General features: G+C 46.6%; 1 protein-coding gene across 4 annotated transcripts in view; it reads right to left on the minus strand.

Annotated features, from left to right (window-relative positions):
• Positions 1-23,477, minus strand: part of LOC109895186 (ras-GEF domain-containing family member 1B-A) — a 77,000-nt gene that overhangs the window by 8,790 nt on the left and 44,733 nt on the right. For all 4 annotated transcript variants that reach the window (XM_031829587.1, XM_031829588.1, XM_031829585.1 and 1 more), the window contains exons 6-11: positions 22,213-22,287; positions 17,661-17,756; positions 17,232-17,337; positions 14,049-14,128; positions 11,230-11,325; positions 985-1,080 (exon numbers count right to left, since the gene is read on the minus strand). In XM_031829587.1, the coding sequence (XP_031685447.1) occupies positions 985-1,080; positions 11,230-11,325; positions 14,049-14,128; positions 17,232-17,337; positions 17,661-17,756; positions 22,213-22,287 (549 nt within the window). The remainder of the gene's footprint in view (positions 1-984; positions 1,081-11,229; positions 11,326-14,048; positions 14,129-17,231; positions 17,338-17,660; positions 17,757-22,212; positions 22,288-23,477) is intronic.

The following is a 23,477-nucleotide window of genomic DNA, read 5'->3' on the forward strand; positions in this document are numbered from 1 at the left end:
TCTGCCCTGATGACTTGTCTGCCCTGATGACTTGTCTGCCCTGATGACTGTCTGCCCTGATGACTGTCTTTGTCTGCCCTGATGACTGTCTGCCCTGATGACTTGTCTGCCCTGATGACTTGTCTGCCCTGATGACTGTCTGCCCTGATGACTGTCTTTGTCTGCCCTGATGACTGTCTTTGTCTGCCCTGATGACTGTCTGCCCTGATGACTTGTCTGCCGTGATGACTTGTCTGCCGTGATGACTTGTCTGCCCTGATGACTTGTCTGCCCTGATGACTTGTCTGCCCTGATGACTTGTCTGCCCTGATGACTTGTCTGCCCTGATGACTTGTCTGCCCTGATGACTTGTCTGCCCTGATGACTGTCTGCCCTGATGACTGTCTGCCCTGATGACTGTCTGCCCTGATGACTGTCTGCCCTGATGACTGTCTGCCCTGATGACTTGTCTGCCCTGATGACTTGTCTGCCCTGATGACTTGTCTGCCCTGATGACTTGTCTGCCCTGATGACTTGTCTGCCCTGATGACTTGTCTGCCCTGATGACTGTTTTCTAGACTATGAATAGGGTCTCCAATGATAAAAGTCTTAATTCCACTGCAGAGCAGAAGTCTTACTTCCTCATCTGTCAGTTATTGGGGAAGAAAAAATTCAAATAAAGTCCTTTTCCGTTACTATGTACTGTAAATATGTTGGTGTGCAAACAGTCTCCTTTTAGCAATGGGAAATTTCTGAAACTGCTGGATCTGGGTTATGTAACAACCTTACTTCATCTTATTACTGAGGTGGACAAACCCTTGTCAAAATGTAAACCTCAGTAGTGAACCAAACCCTCCCCCGAAAAAATATTATTCATAAACACATAAGGTCATTCTGGAAGTCTCTGGTGGGCCAAACTAATTTGGCCAAGTTTGGTCCCCAGGACCCATATTGGAGACCCTGGGGGGATTTCTTTACAAACAACAAGCTGTTTCCCAAACACACCTCAAAGTTTACATGTCCATTCTGCATCCTGTTGGAACATCCCTCGTTCAGGAAATAGATGTCTTTGATCAGTAGGCTGAAGAACGGGATGACGATCTGAGAGAGAAGATAGAGAGAGAGAAGAGAGAAGAAAGAGAAGATAGAGAGAGAAGAGAGAGAGAGAAGAGAGATGAGAGAGAACAGAAAGAAGAGAGAGAGAGAAGAGAGATGAGAGAGAGAGAACAGAAAGAGAAGATAGAGGAGAATTTAAAACAGCAGTCAGGTTACAGGGGTCAGGTTACAGTGGTCAGGTTACAGTAGTCAGGTTACAGGGGTCAGGTTACAGGGGTCAGGTTACAGGGGTCAGGTTACAGGGGTCAGGTTACAGTAGTCAGGTTACAGTAGTCAGGTTACAGTAGTCAGGTTACAGGGGTCAGGTTACAGTAGTCAGGTTACAGTAGTCAGGTTACAGGGGTCAGGTTACAGGGGTCAGGTTACAGGGGTCAGGTTACAGTAGTCAGGTTACAGTAGTCAGGTTACAGTAGTCAGGTTACAGGGGTCAGGTTACAGTAGTCAGGTTACAGGGGTCAGGTTACAGTAGTCAGGTTACAGTAGTCAGGTTACAGTAGTCAGGTTACAGGGGTCAGGTTACAGGGGTCAGGTTACAGGGGTCAGGTTACAGGGGTAGGTTACAGGGGTCAGGTTACAGGGGTCAGGTTACAGGGGTCAGGTTACAGGGGTCAGGTTACAGGGGTCAGGTTACAGTAGTCAGGTTACAGTAGTCAGGTTACAGGGGTCAGGCTACAGGGGTCAGGCTACAGGGGTCAGGTTACAGTAGTCAGGTTACAGTAGTCAGGTTACAGTAGTCAGGTTACAGTAGTCAGGTTACAGTAGTCAGGTTACGGTAGTCAGGTTACGGTAGTCAGGTTACGGTAGTCAGGTTACAGGGGTCAGGTTACAGGGGTCAGGTTACAGGGGTCAGGTTACAGGGGTCAGGTTACAGGGGTCAGGTTACAGGGGTCAGGTTACAGGGGTCAGGTTACAGGGGTCAGGTTACAGGGGTCAGGTTACAGGGGTCAGGTTACAGGGGTCAGGTTACAGTAGTCAGGTTACAGGGGTCAGGTTACAGGGGTCAGGTTACAGGGGTCAGGTTACAGGGGTCAGGTTACTGTAGTCAGGTTACAGTAGTCAGGTTACAGGGGTCAGGTTACAGTAGTCAGGTTACAGGGGTCAGGTTACAGGGGTCAGGTTACAGGGGTCAGGTAACAGGGGTCAGGTTACAGGGGTCAGGTTACAGGGGTCAGGTTACAGGGGTCAGGTTACAGGGGTCAGGTTACAGTAGTCAGGTTACAGTAGTCAGGTTACAGGGGTCAGGTTACAGGGGTCAGGTTACAGTAGTCAGGTTACAGTAGTCAGGTTACAGTAGTCAGGTTTACAGTAGTCAGGTTACAGGGGTCAGGTTACAGGGGTCAGGTTACAGTAGTCAGGTTACAGTAGTCAGGTTACAGTAGTCAGGTTACAGGGGTCAGGTTACAGGGGTCAGGTTACAGGGGTCAGGTTACAGGGGTCAGGTTACAGTAGTCAGGTTACAGGGGTCAGGTTACAGGGGTCAGGTTACAGGGGTCAGGTTACAGGGGTCAGGTTACAGGGGTCAGGTTACAGGGGTCAGGTTACAGGGGTCAGGTTACAGGAGTCAGGTTACAGGAGTCAGGTTACAGGAGTCAGGTTACAGGAGTCAGGTTACGGGAGTCAGGTTACAGGAGTCAGGTTACAGTAGTCAGGTTACAGGAGTCAGGTTACAGTGGTCAGGTTACAGGGGTCAGGTTACAGGAGTCAGGTTACAGTAGTCAGGTTACAGTAGTCAGGTTACAGTAGTCAGGTTACAGTAGTCAGGTTACAGGGGTCAGGTTACAGGGGTCAGGTTACAGGGGTCAGGTTACAGTAGTCAGGTTACAGTAGTCAGGTTACAGTAGTCAGGTTACAGGGGTCAGGTTAATGTAATGAGGTTTACATGTTAATCATCACAAAAACACCTATCAACAAATTCCCTACTTCACCCAGAGAGAGACGTCAGGAGGTGCTGAGCATGTTTTCAGATCACCATCCCTTCAATCATTCAGAGCCACGTCGCCACAGAGCTTTAGGTAACAGAGAGGTTTGAGTTGGCCCTATCCCAGTCATTAGGTAACAGAGAGGTTTGAGTTGGCCCTATCCCAGGCATCAGGTAACAGAGAGGTTTGAGTTGGCCCTATCCCAGGCACTAGGTAACAGAGAGGTTTGAGTTGGCCCTATCCCAGGCACTAGGTAACAGAGAGTTTTGAGTTGGCCCTATCCCAGGCATTAGGTAACAGAGAGGTTTGAGTTGGCCCTATCCCAGGCATCAGGTAACAGAGAGGTTTGAGTTGGCCCTATCCCAGGCACTAGGTAACAGAGAGGTTTGAGTTGGCCCTATCCCAGGCATTAGGTAACAGAGAGGTTTGAGTTGGCCCTATCCCAGGCATCAGGTAACAGAGACACACACACGGTCCACACCATGATTCGCACACAACGAGAACAGTGTCTGTTCCTAACCACTCTGGTCTGGTGGAGAGATGGACAGGATAGTTCCTAACCACTCTGGTCTGGTGGAGAAATGGACGGGATAGTTCCTAACCACTCTGGTCTGGTGGTTGGAGAGATGGACAGGATAGTTCCTAACCACTCTGGTCTGGTGGTTGGAGAGATGGACAGGATAGTTCCTAACCACTCTGGTCTGGTGGTTGGAGAGATGGACAGGATAGTTCCTAACCACTCTGGTCTGGTGGTTGGAGAGATGGACAGGATAGTTCCTAACCACTCTGGTCTGGTGGTTGGAGAGATGGACAGGATAGTTCCTAACCACTCTGGTCTGGTGGTTGGAGAGATGGACAGGATAGTTCCTAACCACTCTGGTCTGGTGGTTGGAGAGATGGACAGGATAGTTCCTAACCACTCTGGTCTGGTGGTTGGAGAGATGGACAGGATAGTTCCTAACCACTCTGGTCTGGTGGTTGGAGAGATGGACAGGATAGTTCCTAACCACTCTGGTCTGGTGGTTGGAGAGATGGACAGGATAGTTCCTAACCACTCTGGTCTGGTGGTTGGAGAGATGGACAGGATAGTTCCTAACCACTCTGGTCTGGTGGTTGGAGAGATGGACAGGATAGTTCCTAACCACTCTGGTCTGGTGGTTGGAGAGATGGACAGGATAGTTCCTAACCACTCTGGTCTGGTGGTTGGAGAGATGGACAGGATAGTTCCTAACCACTCTGGTCTGGTGGAGAGATGGACAGGATAGTTCCTAACCACTCTGGTCTGGTGGAGAGATGGACAGGATAGTTCCTAACCACTCTGGTCTGGTGGTTGGAGAGATGGACAGGATAGTTCTAGCAGGACATGTTGCCTCGACTAAATAAAATAAAATAAACAAATCTTCAATTTGCAACTGAATCAAATCGAGTGCTGGTCTGTGTTTCATTGTTATGCGATTGACTGTTGGCTTCAAGCACCTTTCACTGTTATTACACAAGAGGAGAGAGTTGAGCACATTGCAGCCCATCGGGAGCTTGACAGCAGAACAGAGGAAGTGGTTTACTGGTTTACTCAATGGAAGACGGAGGGTTTGTTCGGTAACATAGCATAGAAATAGATTGACTAGAACAGACATTACCATCCAAGTCAATGTTATGTGATGGGTGTTGATTCTATTTCAATATGTAACATCCTAGAAGATGCCTCTCGCCCAAATATCCACTGTCCTTTTCATTGCCTACTTTCTACTTTCCTATCAATGGTAATCTCTTCTATAAACTGGATCAGAGAGAACATGAGAACATAAGAACATGAGAACATAAGAACATGAGAACATAAGAACATGAGAACTCTTTCCATGCCATTGTGTTAAAACAATTATATACACAGTACCAGTCAAAAGTTTGGACACAGCTACTCATTCAAGGGTTTTCCTGTAGTTTTACTATTTTCTACATAGTAGAATAATAGTGAAGACATCAAAACTATGAAATAAAACATATGGAATCATGTAGTAACCAGAAAAGTGTTAAACAAATCAAAATATATTTTATATTTGAGATTCTTCAAATTAGCCATCCTTTGCCTTGATGACAGCTTTGCACACTCTTGTGCAATTGAGTGTATGTAAACTTCTGACCCACTGTGATGTGATGAAATAAATAAAAGCTCAAATAAATCATTCTCTCTACTATTATTCTGACATTTCACATTCTTAAAATAAACTGGTGATCCTAACTGACCTAAGACAGGGAATTTTTACTAGGATTAAATGTCAGGAATTAGATCAAAATGAAAAAGACAGGGGGGACCTGATCCTAGATCAGCGCTCCTACTCAGCTCTGTGAGGGAATACAGGGCAGCTCTGTGAGGGAATACAGGGCAGCTCTGTGAGGGAATACAGGGCAGCTCTGTGAGGGAATACAGGGCAGCTCTGTGAGGGAATACAGGGCAGCTCTGTGAGGGAATACAGGGCAGCTCTGTGAGGGAATACAGGCCAGCTCTGTGAGGGAATACAGGCCAGCTCTGTGAGGGAATACAGGCCAGCTCTGTGAGGGAATACAGGCCAGCTCCGTGAGGGAATACAGGCCAGCTCCGTGAGGGAATACAGGCCAGCTCCGTGAGGGAATACAGGCCAGCTCCGTGAGGGAATACAGGCCAGCTCCGTGAGGGAATACAGGCCAGCTCCGTGAGGGAATACAGGCCAGCTCCGTGAGGGAATACAGGCCAGCTCCGTGAGGGAATACAGGCCAGCTCGGTGAGGGAATACAGGCCAGCTCTGTGAGGGAATACAGGCCAGCTCCGTGAGGGAACAGTGTAATACAGTGTGCGATGAAGCACTGATCAACAACCATGTGACGTTCCGCTTGAGTTTTATATCAACGGCTCCTCAACTGCTCAACGTGTCATACTAATCAAATTGAGTAAAGTAAACAACACAGAATGTACCAAATGATATCAGTCTCTCTGCTCTCCGTGACACTGAGGCCCTTCTATAAACCCAGAACAGCTCTGAACAGAGGACAAAGTGGGAGAATGAGAGAGAAAACATGTTGTATAAACAACATTACCACAAGACTAGTGCCCCCCCCCCAAAAAAAAAAAACCTCCACATCTACTATGGCGTGTGTAGGGCTCTAAATTATACACATTTTGTAATTGGTAGCACTAGTGCTCCATACTTTAAAAAGTTATCAGCACAACATAAAATGTAGGAGCACCAGAACAAAAACGTTTTATTTTTTTACATTGAGATATAGCCTATATCAACAGTATTCAACTGTTACCTTAAGACGTACGGAGCCTGTTGGCTTCCTGTTCTACCTGATCATTAATTGTACACACGTGGTATCGTGTCCCAGGTCTAAAATCAGGGGGGAACAATGAAGAAAAGAAGAAAAATCAGTGGAACTGGCTTATTTTTTTTTTTAAAGCTAAATAATGTTGATACAAATATCAGTCATTGAAATTAAAAAGTCATTTGTGGAATGTTAGGTTTCTACATGATATAAAATCCCTATTTTTCCTATTGAGACAGTTACATAGAAAACACTGTCCCTTTAAGAGCATCATGTTATGAGATGACAACATGTAAGAGATATGTCATTTCCTGAAGAAGCTGTCCCTTTTCCTTTCTGTGTCCCAAATGTTTGGATATACTGATAAAGTTACCAGGTTGTTAGCTAGCTAGCTAAGAAGGTAAAAAGTTCAAATCCCCAAACTGACAAGGTACAAATCTGTCATTCTGCCACGGAACAGGCAGTTAACCCACTGTTCCTAGGCCGTCATTGAAAATAAGAATTTGTTCTTAACTGACTTGCCTAGTAAAATAAATATGCAAACCAAATTGGTTGTACTTTAGAGCCCTGGGCACATGTGTAAATATACTTGTTTTTATTTGACCCATAAACAAACCCTCATTAGATGAAGAAGTCACAAGAACAAGAAGGAACATTCCAGTGTTCTGCCTGGGAATTTGGAACATTCCAGTGTTCTGCCTGGGAGTTTGGAACATTCCAGTGTTCTGCCAGGGAGTTTGGAACATTCCAGTGTTCTGCCTGGGAGTTTGGAACATTCCAGTGTTCTGCCTGGGAATTTGGAACATTCCAGTGTTCTGCCTGGGAGTTTGGAACATTCCAGTGTTCTGCCTGGGAGTTTGGAACATTCCAGTGTTCTGCCTGGGAGTTTGGAACATTCCAGTGTTCTGCCTGGGAATTTGGAACATTCCAGTGTTCTGCCTGGGAATTTGGAACATTCCAGTGTTCTGCCTGGGAATTTGGAACATTCCAGTGTTCTGCCTGGGAATTTGGAACATTCCAGTGTTCTGCCTGGGAATTTGGAACATTCCAGTGTTCTGCCTGGGAATTTGGAACATTCCAGTGTTCTGCCTGGGAATTTGGAACATTCCAGTGTTCTGCCTGGGAATTTGGAACATTCCAGTGTTCTGCCAGGGAGTTTGGAACATTCTGTATTATGACCCCCTCACTGTCTGTCTGAGCAGCCAACCCGGGCTCTTCAACACATTTCCACACACATTTCCACACACATAGCTAAATCCCCCTCTCCCCTCCTCCCTTCCCTAAAAGAAACACTCAGCTAACCCATTAAAAGTTGACAGTGAACCCTTAGCTAACCCAATCATATTGACACTGCTTGAGCCAACCGTCAACTGAGAGAGAGAGAGAGAGACAGAGACAGAGAACATTATGTGAGCTGGCAGGCGGCCATGTTTCTTTTTCCATTCCTGAAAAGGAACTGAACATATTTCTGACGGATTAGTAAATGAGGCCCTTCACATTGTCTCTCTGACGTCAATACCAGAACCAGCTCTCAGCTGACCTATTCATGGCTTCACCTTTTGACTTATCTGCTTCAGAGTTCTTGTTATGTATTCTTGATGTCCCAACTGAACCGAAGACCTCAAGAGTTCGTTGTGTTTTAGTGCCAATAACACGACAACACTGAGCAGAGATAACAAGATCGAAGCAGACCAACCGATGGCCACACTGTAGTGCCGTTCTGTTGTCTGTCCTCACACTGTAGTGCCGTTCTGTTGTCTGTCCTCACACTGTAGTGCCGTTCTGTTGTCTGTCCTCACACTGTAGTGCCGTTCTGTTGTCTGTCCTCACACTGTAGTGCCGTTCTGTTGTCTGTCCTCACACTGTAGTGCCGTTCTGTTGTCTGTCCTCACACTGTAATGCCGTTCTGTTGTCTGTCCTCACACTGTAGTGCCGTTCTGTTGTCTGTCCTCACACTGTAGTGCCGTTCTGTTGTCTGTCCTCACACTGTAGTGCCGTTCTGTTGTCTGTCCTCACACTGTAGTGCCGTTCTGTTGTCTGTCCTCACACTGTAGTGCCGTTCTGTTGTCTGTCCTCACACTGTAGTGCCGTTCTGTTGTCTGTCCTCACACTGTAGTGCCGTTCTGTTGTCTGTCCTCACACTGTAGTGCCGTTCTGTTGTCTGTCCTCACACTGTCTGTCTGTAGTGCCGTTCTGTTGTCTGTCCTCACACTGTAGTGCCGTTCTGTTGTCTGTCCTCACACTGTCTGTCTGTAGTGCCGTTCTGTTGTCTGTCCTCACACTGTAGTGCCGTTCTGTTGTCTGTCCTCACACTGTAGTGCCGTTCTGTTGTCTGTCCTCACACTGTAGTGCCGTTCTGTTGTCTGTCCTCACACTGTCTGTCTGTAGTGCCGTTCTGTTGTCTGTCCTCACACTGTAGTGCCGTTCTGTTGTCTGTCCTCACACTGTCTGTCTGTAGTGCCGTTCTGTTGTCTGTCCTCACACTGTAGTGCCGTTCTGTTGTCTGTCCTCACACTGTAGTGCCGTTCTGTTGTCTGTCCTCACACTGTAGTGCCGTTCTGTTGTCTGTCCTCACACTGTCTGTCTGTAGTGCCGTTCTGTTGTCTGTCCTCACACTGTAGTGCCGTTCTGTTGTCTGTCCTCACACTGTCTGTCTGTAGTGCCGTTCTGTTGTCTGTCCTCACACTGTAGTGCCGTTCTGTTGTCTGTCCTCACACTGTCTGTCTGTAGTGCCGTTCTGTTGTCTGTCCTCACACTGTAGTGCCGTTCTGTTGTCTGTCCTCACACTGTAGTGCCGTTCTGTTGTCTGTCCTCACACTGTAGTGCCGTTCTGTTGTCTGTCCTCACACTGTCTGTCTGTAGTGCCGTTCTGTTGCCTGTCCTCACACTGTCTGTCTGTAGTGCCGTTCTGTTGTCTGTCCTCACACTGTAGTGCCGTTCTGTTGTCTGTCCTCACACTGTCTGTCTGTAGTGCCGTTCTGTTGTCTGTCCTCACACTGTAGTGCCGTTCTGTTGTCTGTCCTCACACTGTCTGTCTGTAGTGCCGTTCTGTTGTCTGTCCTCACACTGTAGTGCCGTTCTGTTGTCTGTCCTCACACTGTAGTGCCGTTCTGTTGTCTGTCCTCACACTGTAGTGCCGTTCTGTTGTCTGTCCTCACACTGTAGTGCCGTTCTGTTGTCTGTCCTCACACTGTAGTGCCGTTCTGTTGTCTGTCCTCACACTGTAGTGCCGTTCTGTTGTCTGTCCTCACACTGTAGTGCCGTTCTGTTGTCTGTCCTCACACTGTAGTGCCGTTCTGTTGTCTGTCCTCACACTGTAGTGCCGTTCTGTTGTCTGTCCTCACACTGTAGTGCCGTTCTGTTGTCTGTCCTCACACTGTAGTGCCGTTCTGTTGTCTGTCCTCACACTGTAGTGCCGTTCTGTTGTCTGTCCTCACACTGTAGTGCCGTTCTGTTGTCTGTCCTCACACTGTAGTGCCGTTCTGTTGTCTGTCCTCACACTGTAGTGCCGTTCTGTTGTCTGTCCTCACACTGTAGTGCCGTTCTGTTGTCTGTCCTCACACTGTAGTACCGTTCTGGAATGTGTATCAAGTTCTTCTCATACCCAACAAATTCCCTCCACTTGTTTTCTGGTGACATGAAAGACAATCACGATACAGACCTCCACTTTATGTAATAATTCATTGCTGCTTATCAGTTGTGAGAGAGACGGACTGTTTGTTAGTCTTCTGGGCCAAGCAGAGTACAGCGTGCGTCAAACACTTCAAAAACAGAACTGTCAGAAACATTTTAATTGGTGCAGCTGGACAAATCACACACTTAGTGGGTTCTGGGATAATTCAGACAGCCAAAGAGAACAGAGAAATGGGTTCTGGGATAATTCAGACAGCCAGAGAGAACAGAGAAATGGGTTCTGGGATAATTCAGACAGCCAGAGAGAACAGAGAAATGGGTTCTGGGATAATTCATACAGCCAGAGAGAACAGAGAAATGGGTTCTGGGATAATTCAGACAACCAGAGAGAACAGAGAAATGGGTTCTGGGATAATTCAGACAGCCAAAGAGAACAGAGAAATGGGTTCTGGGATAATTCAGACAACCAGAGAGAACAGAGAACGTTCCCACCATTTGGAGAGATCAGAATCTACATCAGTATCACTAAACTGTCTCGATCTGAAATGGAGGGGTCGCGGGTTTAGAGAGGCGGGCCAGTTACTAGAGGGTTGAGGGTTTAGAGAGGCGGGCCAGTTACTAGAGGGTTGAGGGTTTAGAGAGGCGAGCCAGCTACTAGAGGGTTGAGGGTTTAGAGAGGCGGGCCAGTTACTAGAGGGTTGAGGGTTTAGAGAGGCGAGCCAGCTACTAGAGGGTTGAGGGTTTAGAGAGGCGGGCCAGTTACTAGAGGGTTGAGGGTTTAGAGAGGCGGGCCAGTTACTAGAGGGTTGAAGGTTTAGAGAGGCGGGCCAGTTACTAGAGGGTTGAGGGTTTAGAGAGGCGGGCCAGCTACTAGAGGGTTGAGGGTTGAATCCAAGGGCTGATGAGGAAAAATCTGCCTGAAGAGACTCCACAACTGAAGGCATCAGGATCAGGGTCTCAGGAAAGGTGTCCTGATCTTGGATCAGATCCACCCTGTCCATGTCATCTTATTCATTGCAATCTAAAAAAAATCCGCAACACTGTTCCTAGATCTGCTCACCGGCTCTAAGATACCTTATAAATACAGGCCTTGAATCTCAGATGCGTGTGAATGTATCAAATGTGTGTACTCCTACTCCGTTAGCCAGCACCTCGCCTATATAGGTTCTCCTTTATGTTCAAGTTTCCTACTCCGTTAGCCAGCACCTCTAGCCATCACCTCTAGCCAGCACCTCGCCTAAATAGGTGTGAGTTTCTTTTTCTTCTAGAATGTATGGAAGCTCACCTTCTCTCTAGTGCTGTTGGCTGTTCTGGACCTCTGCGTCGCTCCTCTAAACGCTGTTCTGTAGTTGTAGAAGTTACCGGAAGGATCCATCTGGAGCTGGAGAGAAAGATTAATATTATAACGCCAGTATAGCAGCAGGATTTTAATGTTGTGTTTATTTATTTAACACGGAAAAGTTAGTTAAAGAACAGAGCTCACTAATTAACGAAACAGAGTCCGACACATTCCTGTGGGAACACAATGAGGCGACCAGCGATTACCCCGGGCCAAACCCTAACACGGACGACCATGGGCAAAAGATTTGTGCGCCGCCCTATGGGACTCCCAATCACAACCGGTTGTGATACAGCCTGGAATCGAACCAAGATCTGTAGTGACGACCTCTAGCACTGAGATGCAGTGCCTTAGACCGCTGTGCCACTCTGGAGGCCGAGAAAGCTCTCAGATGAAATATTGGTTCTAACTACATCCTCAGACAGTGAGATGGAGATCCTATGATTTAGTTCATCTTCCTCATCATAGCGTTGGACTAGTAACCAGCAGGTAGCCTAGTGGTTAGAGCGTTGGACTAGTAACCAGCAGGTAGCCTAGTGGTTAGACCCTAGTGGTTAGAGTGTTGGACTAGTAACCAGCAGGTAGCCTAGTGGTTAGAGTGTTGGACTAGTAACCAGCAGGTAGCCTAGTGGTTAGAGCGTTGGACTAGTAACCAGCAGGTAGCCTAGTGGTTAGAGTGTTGGACTAGTAACCAGCAGGTACCCTAATGGTTAGAGTGTTGGACTAGTAACCAGCAGGTAGACTTGTGGTTAGAGCGTTGGACTAGTAACCAGCAGGTAGCCTAGTGGTTAGAGTGTTGGACTAGTAATCAGCAGGTAGCCCAATGGTTAGAGTGTTGGACTAGTAACCAGCAGGTAGCCTAATGGTTAGAGTGTTGGACTAGTAACCAGCAGGTAGCCTAGTGGTTAGAGTGTTGGACTAGTAACCAGCAGGTAGCCTAGTGGTTAGACTAGTAACCAGCAGGTAGCCTAGTGGTTAGAGCGTTGGACTAGTAACCAGCAGGTAGCCTAGTGGTTAGACCCTAGTGGTTAGAGTGTTGGACTAGTAACCAGCAGGTAGCCTAGTGGTTAGAGTGTTGGACTAGTAACCAGCAGGTAGCCTAGTGGTTAGAGCGTTGGACTAGTAACCAGCAGGTAGCCTAGTGGTTAGAGTGTTGGACTAGTAACCAGCAGGTAGCCTAGTGGTTAGAGTGTTGGACTAGTAACCAGCAGGTAGCCTAGTGGTTAGAGCGTTGGACTAGTAACCAGCAGGTAGCCTAGTGGTTAGAGTGTTGGACTAGTAACCAGCAGGTAGCCTAGTGGTTAGAGTGTTGGACTAGTAACCAGCAGGTAGCCTAGTGGTTAGAGTGTTGGACTAGTAACCAGCAGGTAGCCTAGTGGTTAGAGTGTTGGACTAGTAACCAGCAGGTAGCCTAGTGGTTAGAGTGTTGGACTAGTAACCAGCAGGTAGCCTAGTGGTTAGAGTGTTGGACTAGTAACCAGCAGGTAGCCTAGTGGTTAGAGTGTTGGACTAGTAACCAGCCGGTAGCCTAGTGGTTAGTGTTGGACTAGTAACCGTAAAGGTTGCATGAATGAATCCCTGAGCTGACAAGGTCAAAATCTGTCATTCTGCCCCCTGAACAAGGCAGTGAACCCACTGTTCCCCGGTAGGCCGCCATTGAAAATAAGAATTTGTTCTTAACGGACTTGTTCAGTGTATATTGATTGCATCACTACTTTTGGTAAATGCAAACATATGGTTTGGGTTCAAATATGGTGATTAGTTAGTTGTTGGCCAGGCTTTGGAGCGATGGTCTACCCTTCATACAGGAAAATCTGAACCCATCCACCTCACCACTCCCCTAAAAAATGGTTTCATTGCATCTCGATGACTCAACCAATCACTCACAGTCACACATAAACCAACCCTGTCAAATCAACTGCAGGCACACATATGCAGCAAGACAGATGGAGCCATCAAACCAGCCTACCAGCACTCTGACCTCTATCAACACAAAGGGAGGACAATAACCTAACACCACAGCCACCAACATCACTAGCAACAACATCCCCACAGACAGAGAGAGAGAGAGAGAGAGAGAGAGAGACAGAGAGAGGATAGAGAGAGAGAGGACAGAGACAGAGACACAGAGTGAGAGAGACAAAGACACAGAGACAGAGAGTGAGAGAGAGGACAGAGAGAGAGACAGAGAGAAGACAGAGACACAGAGTGAGAGAGAGAGGACAGAGAGTGAGAGAGACAGAAAGAGAGAGAAGAGAAAGAGAGAGAAGAGAAAGAGAGAGAAGAGAAAGAGAGAGAAGAGAAAGAGAGAGACAGAGAGAGAGAGCGAAACCTGCTCCTTTGATGGCTCCTGGATTCCACTGGGGCCCAACCTGGTTTATCTCTTTAATCTCTGCTACTTCACATCTCCTGACTGGAAGGCCCCCTTCTATATCTGGTTCCTCCACAAACTCCCAGGGAGCTCAGTGTTATCTCAGCCCCAGGTAGAGCTCAACGTCTAGGGCTACCCATCCCCCAGGACTTGCCTCTTCCTCCTCCATCACCATGGAGCTACTTCCAACAGCTCAGAGGCAGTCCACTAGGCTTACAGGATAACATGGGAAGGGTAACTAAGCCCTAGCTGCCTTTTCATTTCTGTTGCTAGATTGTGTGATGCATGAGATCAAGTGCATGACACTACATGCAGCAAGTGACAATGAAAGAGTGTGTGTGTGTGTGTGTGTGTGTGTGTGTGTGTGTGTGTGTGTGTGCATATGTGCATTTACCTCCAAGATGTCAAACTTGTCCGTCTTGACTTTGCTCCAGGTCTTCTTCAGTCGAGACACAGGACTCATGTTCATCCCAGCTGCAGAGAGCAAGATGGCCCGACAAATTAGACAAACACTCTGCTTCCTCTGCTATGGTAATCACTCTGCTTCCCATATGATAATCACTCTGCTTCCCATATGGCAATCACCCTGCTCCCCATATGGCAATCACCCTGCTCCCCATACGGTAATCACTCTGCTTCCCATATGATAATCACTCTGCTTCCCATATGGTAATCACTATGCTTCCCATTTGGTAATCACTCTGCTTCCCATATGGTAATCACCCTGCTTCCCATATGGTAATCACCCTGCTTCCCATACGGTAATCACTCTGCTTCCCATATGGTAATCACTCTGCTCTCTCTCTCTCTCCATCTCTAACCTCTCTCTCTAGTAATCACTCTGCTTCCCATACGGTAATCACTCTGCTTCCCATATGGTAATCCCTCTGCTTCCCATATGGTAATCACTCTGCTTCCCATATGGTAATCACTCTGCTTCCCATACGGTAATCACTCTGCTTCCCATACGGTAATCACTATGCTTCCCATTTGGTAATCACTCTGCTTCCCATATGGTAATCACCCTGCTTCCCATTTGGTAATCACTCTGCTTCCCATATGGTAATCACTCTGCTTCCTATTTGGTAATCACTCTGCTTCCCATTTGGTAATCACTCTGCTTCCCATTTGGTAATCACCCTGCTTCCCATTTGGTAATCACTCTGCTTCCCATATGGTAATCACTCTGCTTCCCATTTGGTAATCACTCTGCTTCCCATTTGGTAATCACTCTGCTTCCCATATGGTAATCACTCTGCTTCCCATTTGGTAATCACTCTGCTTCCCATTTGGTAATCACTCTGCTTCCCATTTGGTAATCACTCTGCTTCCCATTTGGTAATCACTCTGCTTCCCATTTGGTAATCACTCTGCTTCCCATTTGGTAATCACTCTGCTTCCCATATGGTAATCATGGGACTGTGTGTGTCATGAAAGACATATATAGATCAAGGATCTTAAAGGCAAAACAGATCCTATATCAGCACTCTGAGATTCTTTGTCAATAAGGGCCCGTGTTAGACTATGATTTCTAGAGGGAACAACAAGGCCTTCTAAATGCTGTGAGAGAATGTTGGCAAGTCAGTCTCTGTAAACATGTCCAGTCTAATACACACACACACACGCTACACTACACACTACAATACACTACACACCACACACTACACTACACTACACACTACAATACACTACACACCACACACGCTACACTACAATACACTACACTACACGCTACACTACACACTACAATACACTACACACCACACACGCTACACTACACACCCCACTACACACACACACTAACCGCAGCAGCCAGGCAGAAAGAGACTAAGCCCATTTTCCCAGGGACTTGTTTGGTCTTTTCTTGTTAACCCTCCGCGGCGCCATCTCTAGGTCCCTGGAGACTCCTGGGAAAAAGGGGCTAAGGCTGGGACAGCTGGCTCTGACTCCCCTACAGTCCCCTCCCTCCCTGACCTTTCCGCCTTCCCTTGGCGTGCCCGCCAACACCTCCCTCTCTCCCTCCCTGGTCAGTGCTGAACATCGGTTTAATATGTGTGTTTGTGTTGGCCACCCCCTCCACCCCAGCATTTAGGCCTGACCAACTGCCCCTCCACCAGCCCACCCCCTCCACCCCAGCCTTTAGGCCTGACCAACTGCCCCTCCACCACCTCCACCCCAGCCTTTAGGCCTGACCAACTGCCCCTCCACCACCCCAGCCTTTAGGCCTGACCAACTGCCCCTCCTCCACCCCACCCCCAGCCTTTAGGCCTGACCAACTACCCCTCCACCACCTCCACCCCAGCCTTTAGGCCTGACCAACTGCCCCTCCACCACCCCACCCCCAGCCTTTAGGCCTGACCAACTGCCCCTCCACCACCTCCACCCCAGCATTTAGGCCTGACCAACTGCCCCTCCACCACCCCATCCCAGCCTTTAGGCCTGACCAACTGCCCCTCCACCACCTCTACCCCCAGCCTTTAGGCCTGACCAACTGCCCCTCCACCACCTCCACCCCCAGCATTTAGGCCTGACCAACTGCCCCTCCACCACCGCACCCCAGCCTTTAGGCCTGACCAACTGCCCCTCCACCACCTCCACCCCCTCCACCCCAGCCTTTAGGCCTGACCAACTGCCCCTCCACCACCTCCACCCCCAGCCTTTAGGCCTGACCAACTACCCCTCCACCACCTCCACCCCAGCCTTTAGGCCTGACCAACTGCCCCTCCACCACCCCACCCCCAGCCTTTAGGCCTGACCAACTGCCCCTCCACCACCTCCACCCCAGCATTTAGGCCTGACCAACTGCCCCTCCACCACCCCATCCCAGCCTTTAGGCCTGACCAACTGCCCCTCCACCACCTCTACCCCCAGCCTTTAGGCCTGACCAACTGCCCCTCCACCACCTCCACCCCCAGCATTTAGGCCTGACCAACTGCCCCTCCACCACCGCACCCCAGCCTTTAGGCCTGACCAACTGCCCCTCCACCACCTCCACCCCCTCCACCCCAGCCTTTAGGCCTGACCAACTGCCCCTCCACCACCTCCACCCCCAGCCTTTAGGCCTGACCAACTGCCCCTCCACCACCTCCACCCCAGCCTTTAGGCCTGACCAACTGCCCCTCCACCACCTCCACCCCCAGCCTTTAGGCCTGACCAACTGCCCCTCCACCACCTCCACTCCCAGCCTTTAGGCCTGACCAACTGCCCCTCCACCACCCCACCCCAGCCTTTAGGCCTGACCAACTGCCCCTCCACCCCCTCCACCCCCAGCATTTAGGCCTGACCAACTGCCCCTCCACCCCCTCCACCCCCTCCACCCCAGCCTTTAGGCCTGACCAACTGCCCCTCCACCTCTTCCACCCCCAGCCTTTAGGCCTGACCAACTGCCCCTCCACCACCCCACCCCAGCCTTTAGGCCTGACCAAATGAAAATCATAATCGGCATGCAGATTGGTAGAAATTGTAATATAAATTGTAAATTGGCACTCCCGCATGAAAAAGGTTTCCTTACCCCTGGTGGGGGAGGGTGAAAAAACAAAAACAACAAATAGAAAACAACAACAACAACAACACTTACAGATAATGGCCATGAGGGAGTTGAAGTTGCCGATGTTGAAACACTCCCGCGCCACGTCGATGAAGAACTCCATGACTCGTGCTCGCTGCTTCTTCTTCTTTACGGGCTGTCACGTCAACAACAAGTCAACAACAACAACAAGTCAACAACAACAACAAGTCAACAACAACAACAAGTCAACAACAACAAAGTCAACAACAAGTCAACAAGTCATCAACAAGTCAACAACAAGTCAACAACAAAAACAACAAGTCAACAACAACAAGTCAACAACAACAACAACAAGTCAACAACAACAACAACAACAACAAAAAGAGCAAAATAAATCCTCAGGTTAAAAAGTAAAAAGATACGTGACGATAACCAAGGTAACAATAGCTAAATTAGCTTAGCTGCTATAGGCTAAATGCTAGTTCACTAGCTACACACCATGCAGATCTCTGTGGCCACCATGAAGCTGAGTCTGTTGAACCACTCTACATACGCCTCCAGGTTGCTAGTCTTCTTGTGATCGCTGAAACAGCTCTGTGGAGATAAACACAGCCATTTCATTAGCATTAAGATGGCATAGATAGCTTAACATTTAGTTAGCATTAGCAACAATAGCATTTCATTAGCAATACTTACCTTATTATTTTTTATTTTAGGTATTTTTGCCAACAACAAAATGAGTAAAACAGTTCAACATTCTGTCATTTTATTTCAAGCGTGAACCTCAGATGGGTGTATAGGCCTTATAGTTGTTTTCGTAATTAGACTATTAATGCATACTTGGCACTATGCTCTGAGTCACACCATCAGGGTGTCAGCTAGCTAGCTATTCACATTATTGAGCAGAGCTGTGATGACTTGTCAAAAGACCAGAGGATTTCTCTCTGATTCTGATACCAAACATTCCTTTAGCCTTACGTAGCTCTCTCCACAGTGGTGCCCCCACACCCTCACACATTAACACACACACAGACCCCCCCCCCCCCCCCCCCCTCCAAACCCTTTGGAAGTGGATGTAGAGGTATAGCCCAAGGCACAAAAGAAGGAGCACTAACCCCCCCCCCCCCCAAGTCTCTTTGTTGCCTAGCATCAAAAACACTGGTGAGTAGACACACACAAGCTCCACGCAGCCTCCCAAAACTCTTGGGTTCTGTAGCTGAGTGGTTGCTAGGCAATACGGCCCAAGCATTCTATGCCCTCCAGACAGACAGAAGAGGAAGAAGGACAGCACATATTTGGTCTACCTTATAGAGGAAGAAGGACAGCACATATTTAGTCTACCTATAGAGGAAGAGGGACAGCACATATTTGGTCTACCTTATAGCGATCGCTAGCTTCTAGTCCTACAAAACAGAAATGACATTTTCTACTTCTGGTTCGTTGGACATTGCTATGGGGTAAAGAATGGGGTTTTGGGACATATGCCAAAAATCATTTCTGAGGTTTAAACAGGCTTAGTACAGATCTTATATGTTTTGTTTGATGAGATAATATAAGTTCAGTTAAAGTGTAACTGACAGCATTTTAAATCTGTTTGAAATATGTTCAAATACACCCCCAGGAAGAACACAACACTTTTTTTTTGTTTTTTTCGAGAAGCGATCAATTTTCTTGTTTTAATAAATTCATAAAATGTTTGGGAATGAAGTATATTTAAGGCATTTGTACAAATTCTACATCAATAAAGAGTCATTTTGGATGTCAGGGAAAATGTATGGAGTAAAAATAACATTATTGTCTTTGGAAAAGTAGTGGAGTAAAAGTTGTCTAAAATATAAATAGTAAAGTAAAGTACAGATACACCAAAAAATGTATTATGTAGTACTTATGTAGTACTTTAAAGTATTTTCACTTAAGTACTATACACCACTTCTGAACCCCCCCCCCCCCCCCCCATGATCGATACCAAATACATTTGATTGACAACTAAGAGATATGCTAACTGTGGAATAACAGTTGTTCAAGTTCAGCATAGCTAGCTAGCAAAGCAATTCACATTTCTTGTTAGCTTACCAAATGACACCTGCATCTCTAGCTGTAGCCACCGAAAAACGACATGAGAGGAAAATGTCGGTCACTCACACACTCATCCAAAGATATGACATCCTCCCAGCAGCTAGCTAGCTAGTTAATGTTAGTCTCCGTGTTTTTGGCTTGCTATGTAAATAGATACGCTATAGCCCAGGGTTGTCAAACTCAATCAGAGCATGGGCCATATTGAAAGAACAATGAATTCGCAGGCCAGACATTGGCAATTTGTTTTTACAACAAAACGTGCAACTGCGACCGAAACTGTGCCAATATATCCTCCCAACACCGGCTTCGAGGGCATTATCACTTCTATACAACAGGATTACCAACATAATCCAATAACGATTGACCTATTTTCATTCAACTTTATTTGTATTAATTAATTTATACTATTTCATCCTTCCACGAGATATAGTCGATAACAATTCTAGGGTTGCTACCCAGGCCGGCTGGTCGTTCGTTCTATTGGTTTGGTTGACAGAGGCGCGACCCAGTCGTTCAGTCTTTTTGTTCTGTATCTATGGACGCGACTCAGTCGTTCAGTCTTTTTGTTCTGTATCTATGGACGCGACTCAGTCGTTCAGTATCTATGGACGCGACTCAGTCGTTCAGTCTTTTTGTTCTGTATCTATGGTCTCGACCCAGTCGTTCAGTCTTTTTGTTCTGTATCTATGGACGCGACTCAGTCGTTCAGTCTTTTTGTTCTGTATCTATGGACGCGACTCAGTCGTTCAGTCTTTTTGTTCTGTATCTATGGGCCCGACTCAGTCGTTCAGTCTTTTTGTTCTGTATCTATGGGCGCGACTCAGTAGTTCAGTCTTTTTGTTCTGTATCTATGGTCTCGACCCAGTCGTTCAGTCTTTTTGTTCTGTATCTATGGACGCGACTCAGTCGTTCAGTCTTTTTGTTCTGTATCTATGGACGCGACTCAGTCGTTCAGTCTTTTTGTTCTGTATCTATGGACGCGACTCAGTCGTTCAGTCTTTTTGTTCTGTATCTATGGTCTCGACCCAGTCGTTCAGTCTTTTTGTTCTGTATCTATGGGTGCGACTCAGTCGTTCAGTCTTTTTGTTCTGTATCTATGGTCTCGACCCAGTCTTTCAGTCTTTTTGTTCTGTATCTATGGGCGCGACTCAGTCGTTCAGTCTTTTTGTTCTGTATCTATGGACGCGACTCAGTCGTTCAGTCTTTTTGTTCTGTATCTATGGACGCGACTCAGTCGTTCAGTCTTTTTGTTCTGTATCTATGGTCTCGACCCAGTCGTTCAGTCTTTTTGTTCTGTATCTATGGGCGCGACTCAGTCGTTCAGTCTTTTTGTTCTGTATCTATGGACGCGACTCAGTCGTTCAGTCTTTTTGTTCTGTATCTATGGGCGCGACTCAGTCGTTCAGTCTTTTTGTTCTGTATCTATGGACGCGACTCAGTCGTTCAGTCTTTTTGTTCTGTATCTATGGGCCCGACTCAGTCGTTCAGTCTTTTTGTTCTGTATCTATGGGCGCGACTCAGTAGTTCAGTCTTTTTGTTCTGTATCTATGGACGCGACTCAGTCGTTCAGTCTTTTTGTTCTGTATCTATGGACGCGACTCAGTCGTTCAGTCTTTTTGTTCTGTATCTATGGACGCGACTCGGTCGTTCAGTCTTTTTGTTCTGTATCAATGGACGCGACTCAGTCGTTCAGTCTTTTTGTTCTGTATCTATGGACGCTGTTTTCTAGTGACATCTATTTGAATTCATTCATAACAATGAGCTAATAATGAGCATTGTCACCTGGCATAGAAACTGTAATTTCTCGCCAACAACACAGCTAACACAATCACTTCCAACTGAAGCTGGACACTGTTGTTCAGAGGAGCTAGCCAACAACACAGCTAACACAATCACTTCAATCCGAAGCTGGACACTGTTGTTAAGAGGAGCTAGCCAACAACACAGCTAACACAATCACTTCAATCTGAAGCTGGACACTGTTGTTAAGAGGAGCTAGCCAACAACACAGCTAACACAATCACTTCAATCTGAAGCTGGACACTGTTGTTCAGAGGAGCTAGCCAACAACACAGCTAACACAATCACTTCAATCTGAAGCTGGACACTGTTGTTAAGAGGAGCTAGCCAACAACACAGCTAACACAATCACTTCAATCTGAAGCTGGACACTGTTGTTAAGAGGAGCTAGCCAACAACACAGCTAACACAATCACTTCAATCTGAAGCTGGACACTGTTGTTAAGAGGAGCTAGCCAACAACACAGCTAACACAATCACTTCAATCTGAAGCTGGACACTGTTGTTAAGAGGAGCTAGCCAACAACACAGCTAACACAATCACTTCAATCTGAACTGGACACTGTTGTTAAGAGGAGCTAGCCAACAACACAGCTAACACAATCACTTCAAACTGAAGCTGGAAAGACTGTAAACTAGCTGCATTTTGTTTCATTTTACCCTTGTTTTTTTCCATTGACATTTCTCTATAAATGTCCATAAAAATGATGCTGATTCGTGATTGGCTGAGAAAGGCTGCCTGTCTGTCTCATCCCGACCCCTACACGTTCATTACTATGGGGCAGCTGGAGATGGAATTACAATATTGAAACAATGTTGCAAATGTCAGAGAGACGGACAGCAAGGTTTATACACATCTCCGCTGTTGAAAACCAATTGCTCGTCTAAAAGAAAAAGGAGATAATGTCTAGAAGCTTTTTATAGTGGAGATCAAGTTTATAAATTGCCTGGCTGGGCTGATGAGACCGTGGATTGCGCAGTCAGATGGAACAGAGTAAATAGGCATTTCAACGCTTTAGCCGGTGGTTGCATAGAATAGACACCAGGTGGAATGCAGTTTTAACCAATCACCTTCTAGGATTAGACCCACCCGTTGTATAATGTATAACAACACACGGTGATAGCAAACTGTAGCCTGTTGCATAACATACCAGTGACCTATTGAGGACAATACCTTATCATTATCAAGAGGGTCTTTCTTCTCAAACGCCTGGATGAATTCCTCTGGTCCGATGTAACTCAGTCTCTCCTGAAAAGGAAAAAGGAACTCAATAAATTCCATCTGTCTGCGTTTTGATAGACAGACATATTTATATATTGTCAGTTCAAGGAAGTTAATAAATGTTTAGCCAAGTCACTATTGACTGTTTTACTGTTTTTAAAAGCATAGAGATCTATACACTGAAGAAAGGAGAGAGCAGATTGTCTCCTAAGACCAGACTGTCTCCTAAGACTAGATTGTCTCCTAAGACCAGACTGTCTCCTAAGACCAGACTGTCTCCTAAGACCAGACTGTCTCCTAAGACCAGACTGTCTCCTAAGCATTTCACTGTATGGTCTAGTACACCTGTTGTATTCGGTACATGTGACTAATAACATTTGATTTGAGTTGCCATGGTGAAGGGACCTATAAATATCATCAGACATTTACCATTCACAGTATAAATAGCGAGTAGATTATATATATATATAGTGGGGCAAAAAAGTATTTAGTCAGCCACCAATTGTGCAAGTTCTCCCACTTAAAAAGATGAGAGAGGCCTGTAATTTTCATCGTAGGTACACTTCAACTATGACATACAAAAATATTTTTAAAAATCCAGAAAATCACATTGTAGGATTTTTTATGAATTTATTTTCAAATGGTGGTGGAAAATAAGTATTTGGTCATCTACAAACAAGCAAGATTTCTGGCTCTCACAGACCTGTAACTTCTTCTTTAAGAGGCTCCTCTGTCCTCCACTCGTTACCTGTATTAATGGCACCTGTTTGAACTTGTTATCAGTATAAAATACACGTGGCTGGGTCTTTCAGCATGACAATGATCCCAAACACACCGCCCGGGCAACGAAGGAGTGGCTTCGTAAGAAGCATTTCAAGGTCCTGGAGTGGCCTAGCCAGTCTCCAGATCTCATCCGCATAGAAAATCTTTGGAGGGAGTTGAAAGTCTGTGTTGCCCAGCAACAGCCCCAAAACATCACTGCTCTAGAGGAGATCTGCATGGAGGAATGGGCCAAAATACCAGCAACAGTGTGTGAAAACCTTGTTTGACCTCTGTCAAAGTTTTGAGATAAACTTTTGTTATTGACCAAATACTTATTTTCCACCATAATTTGCAAATAAATTCATAAAAAATCCTACAAAGTGATTTTCTGGATTTTCTTCTAATTTTGTCTGTCATAGTTGAAGTGTACCTATGATGAAAATTACAGGCCTCTC

Source organism: Oncorhynchus kisutch, linkage group LG8 (genome assembly GCF_002021735.2).
Source record: "Oncorhynchus kisutch isolate 150728-3 linkage group LG8, Okis_V2, whole genome shotgun sequence".
NCBI classification, from domain to species: Eukaryota; Metazoa; Chordata; class Actinopteri; order Salmoniformes; family Salmonidae; genus Oncorhynchus; species Oncorhynchus kisutch.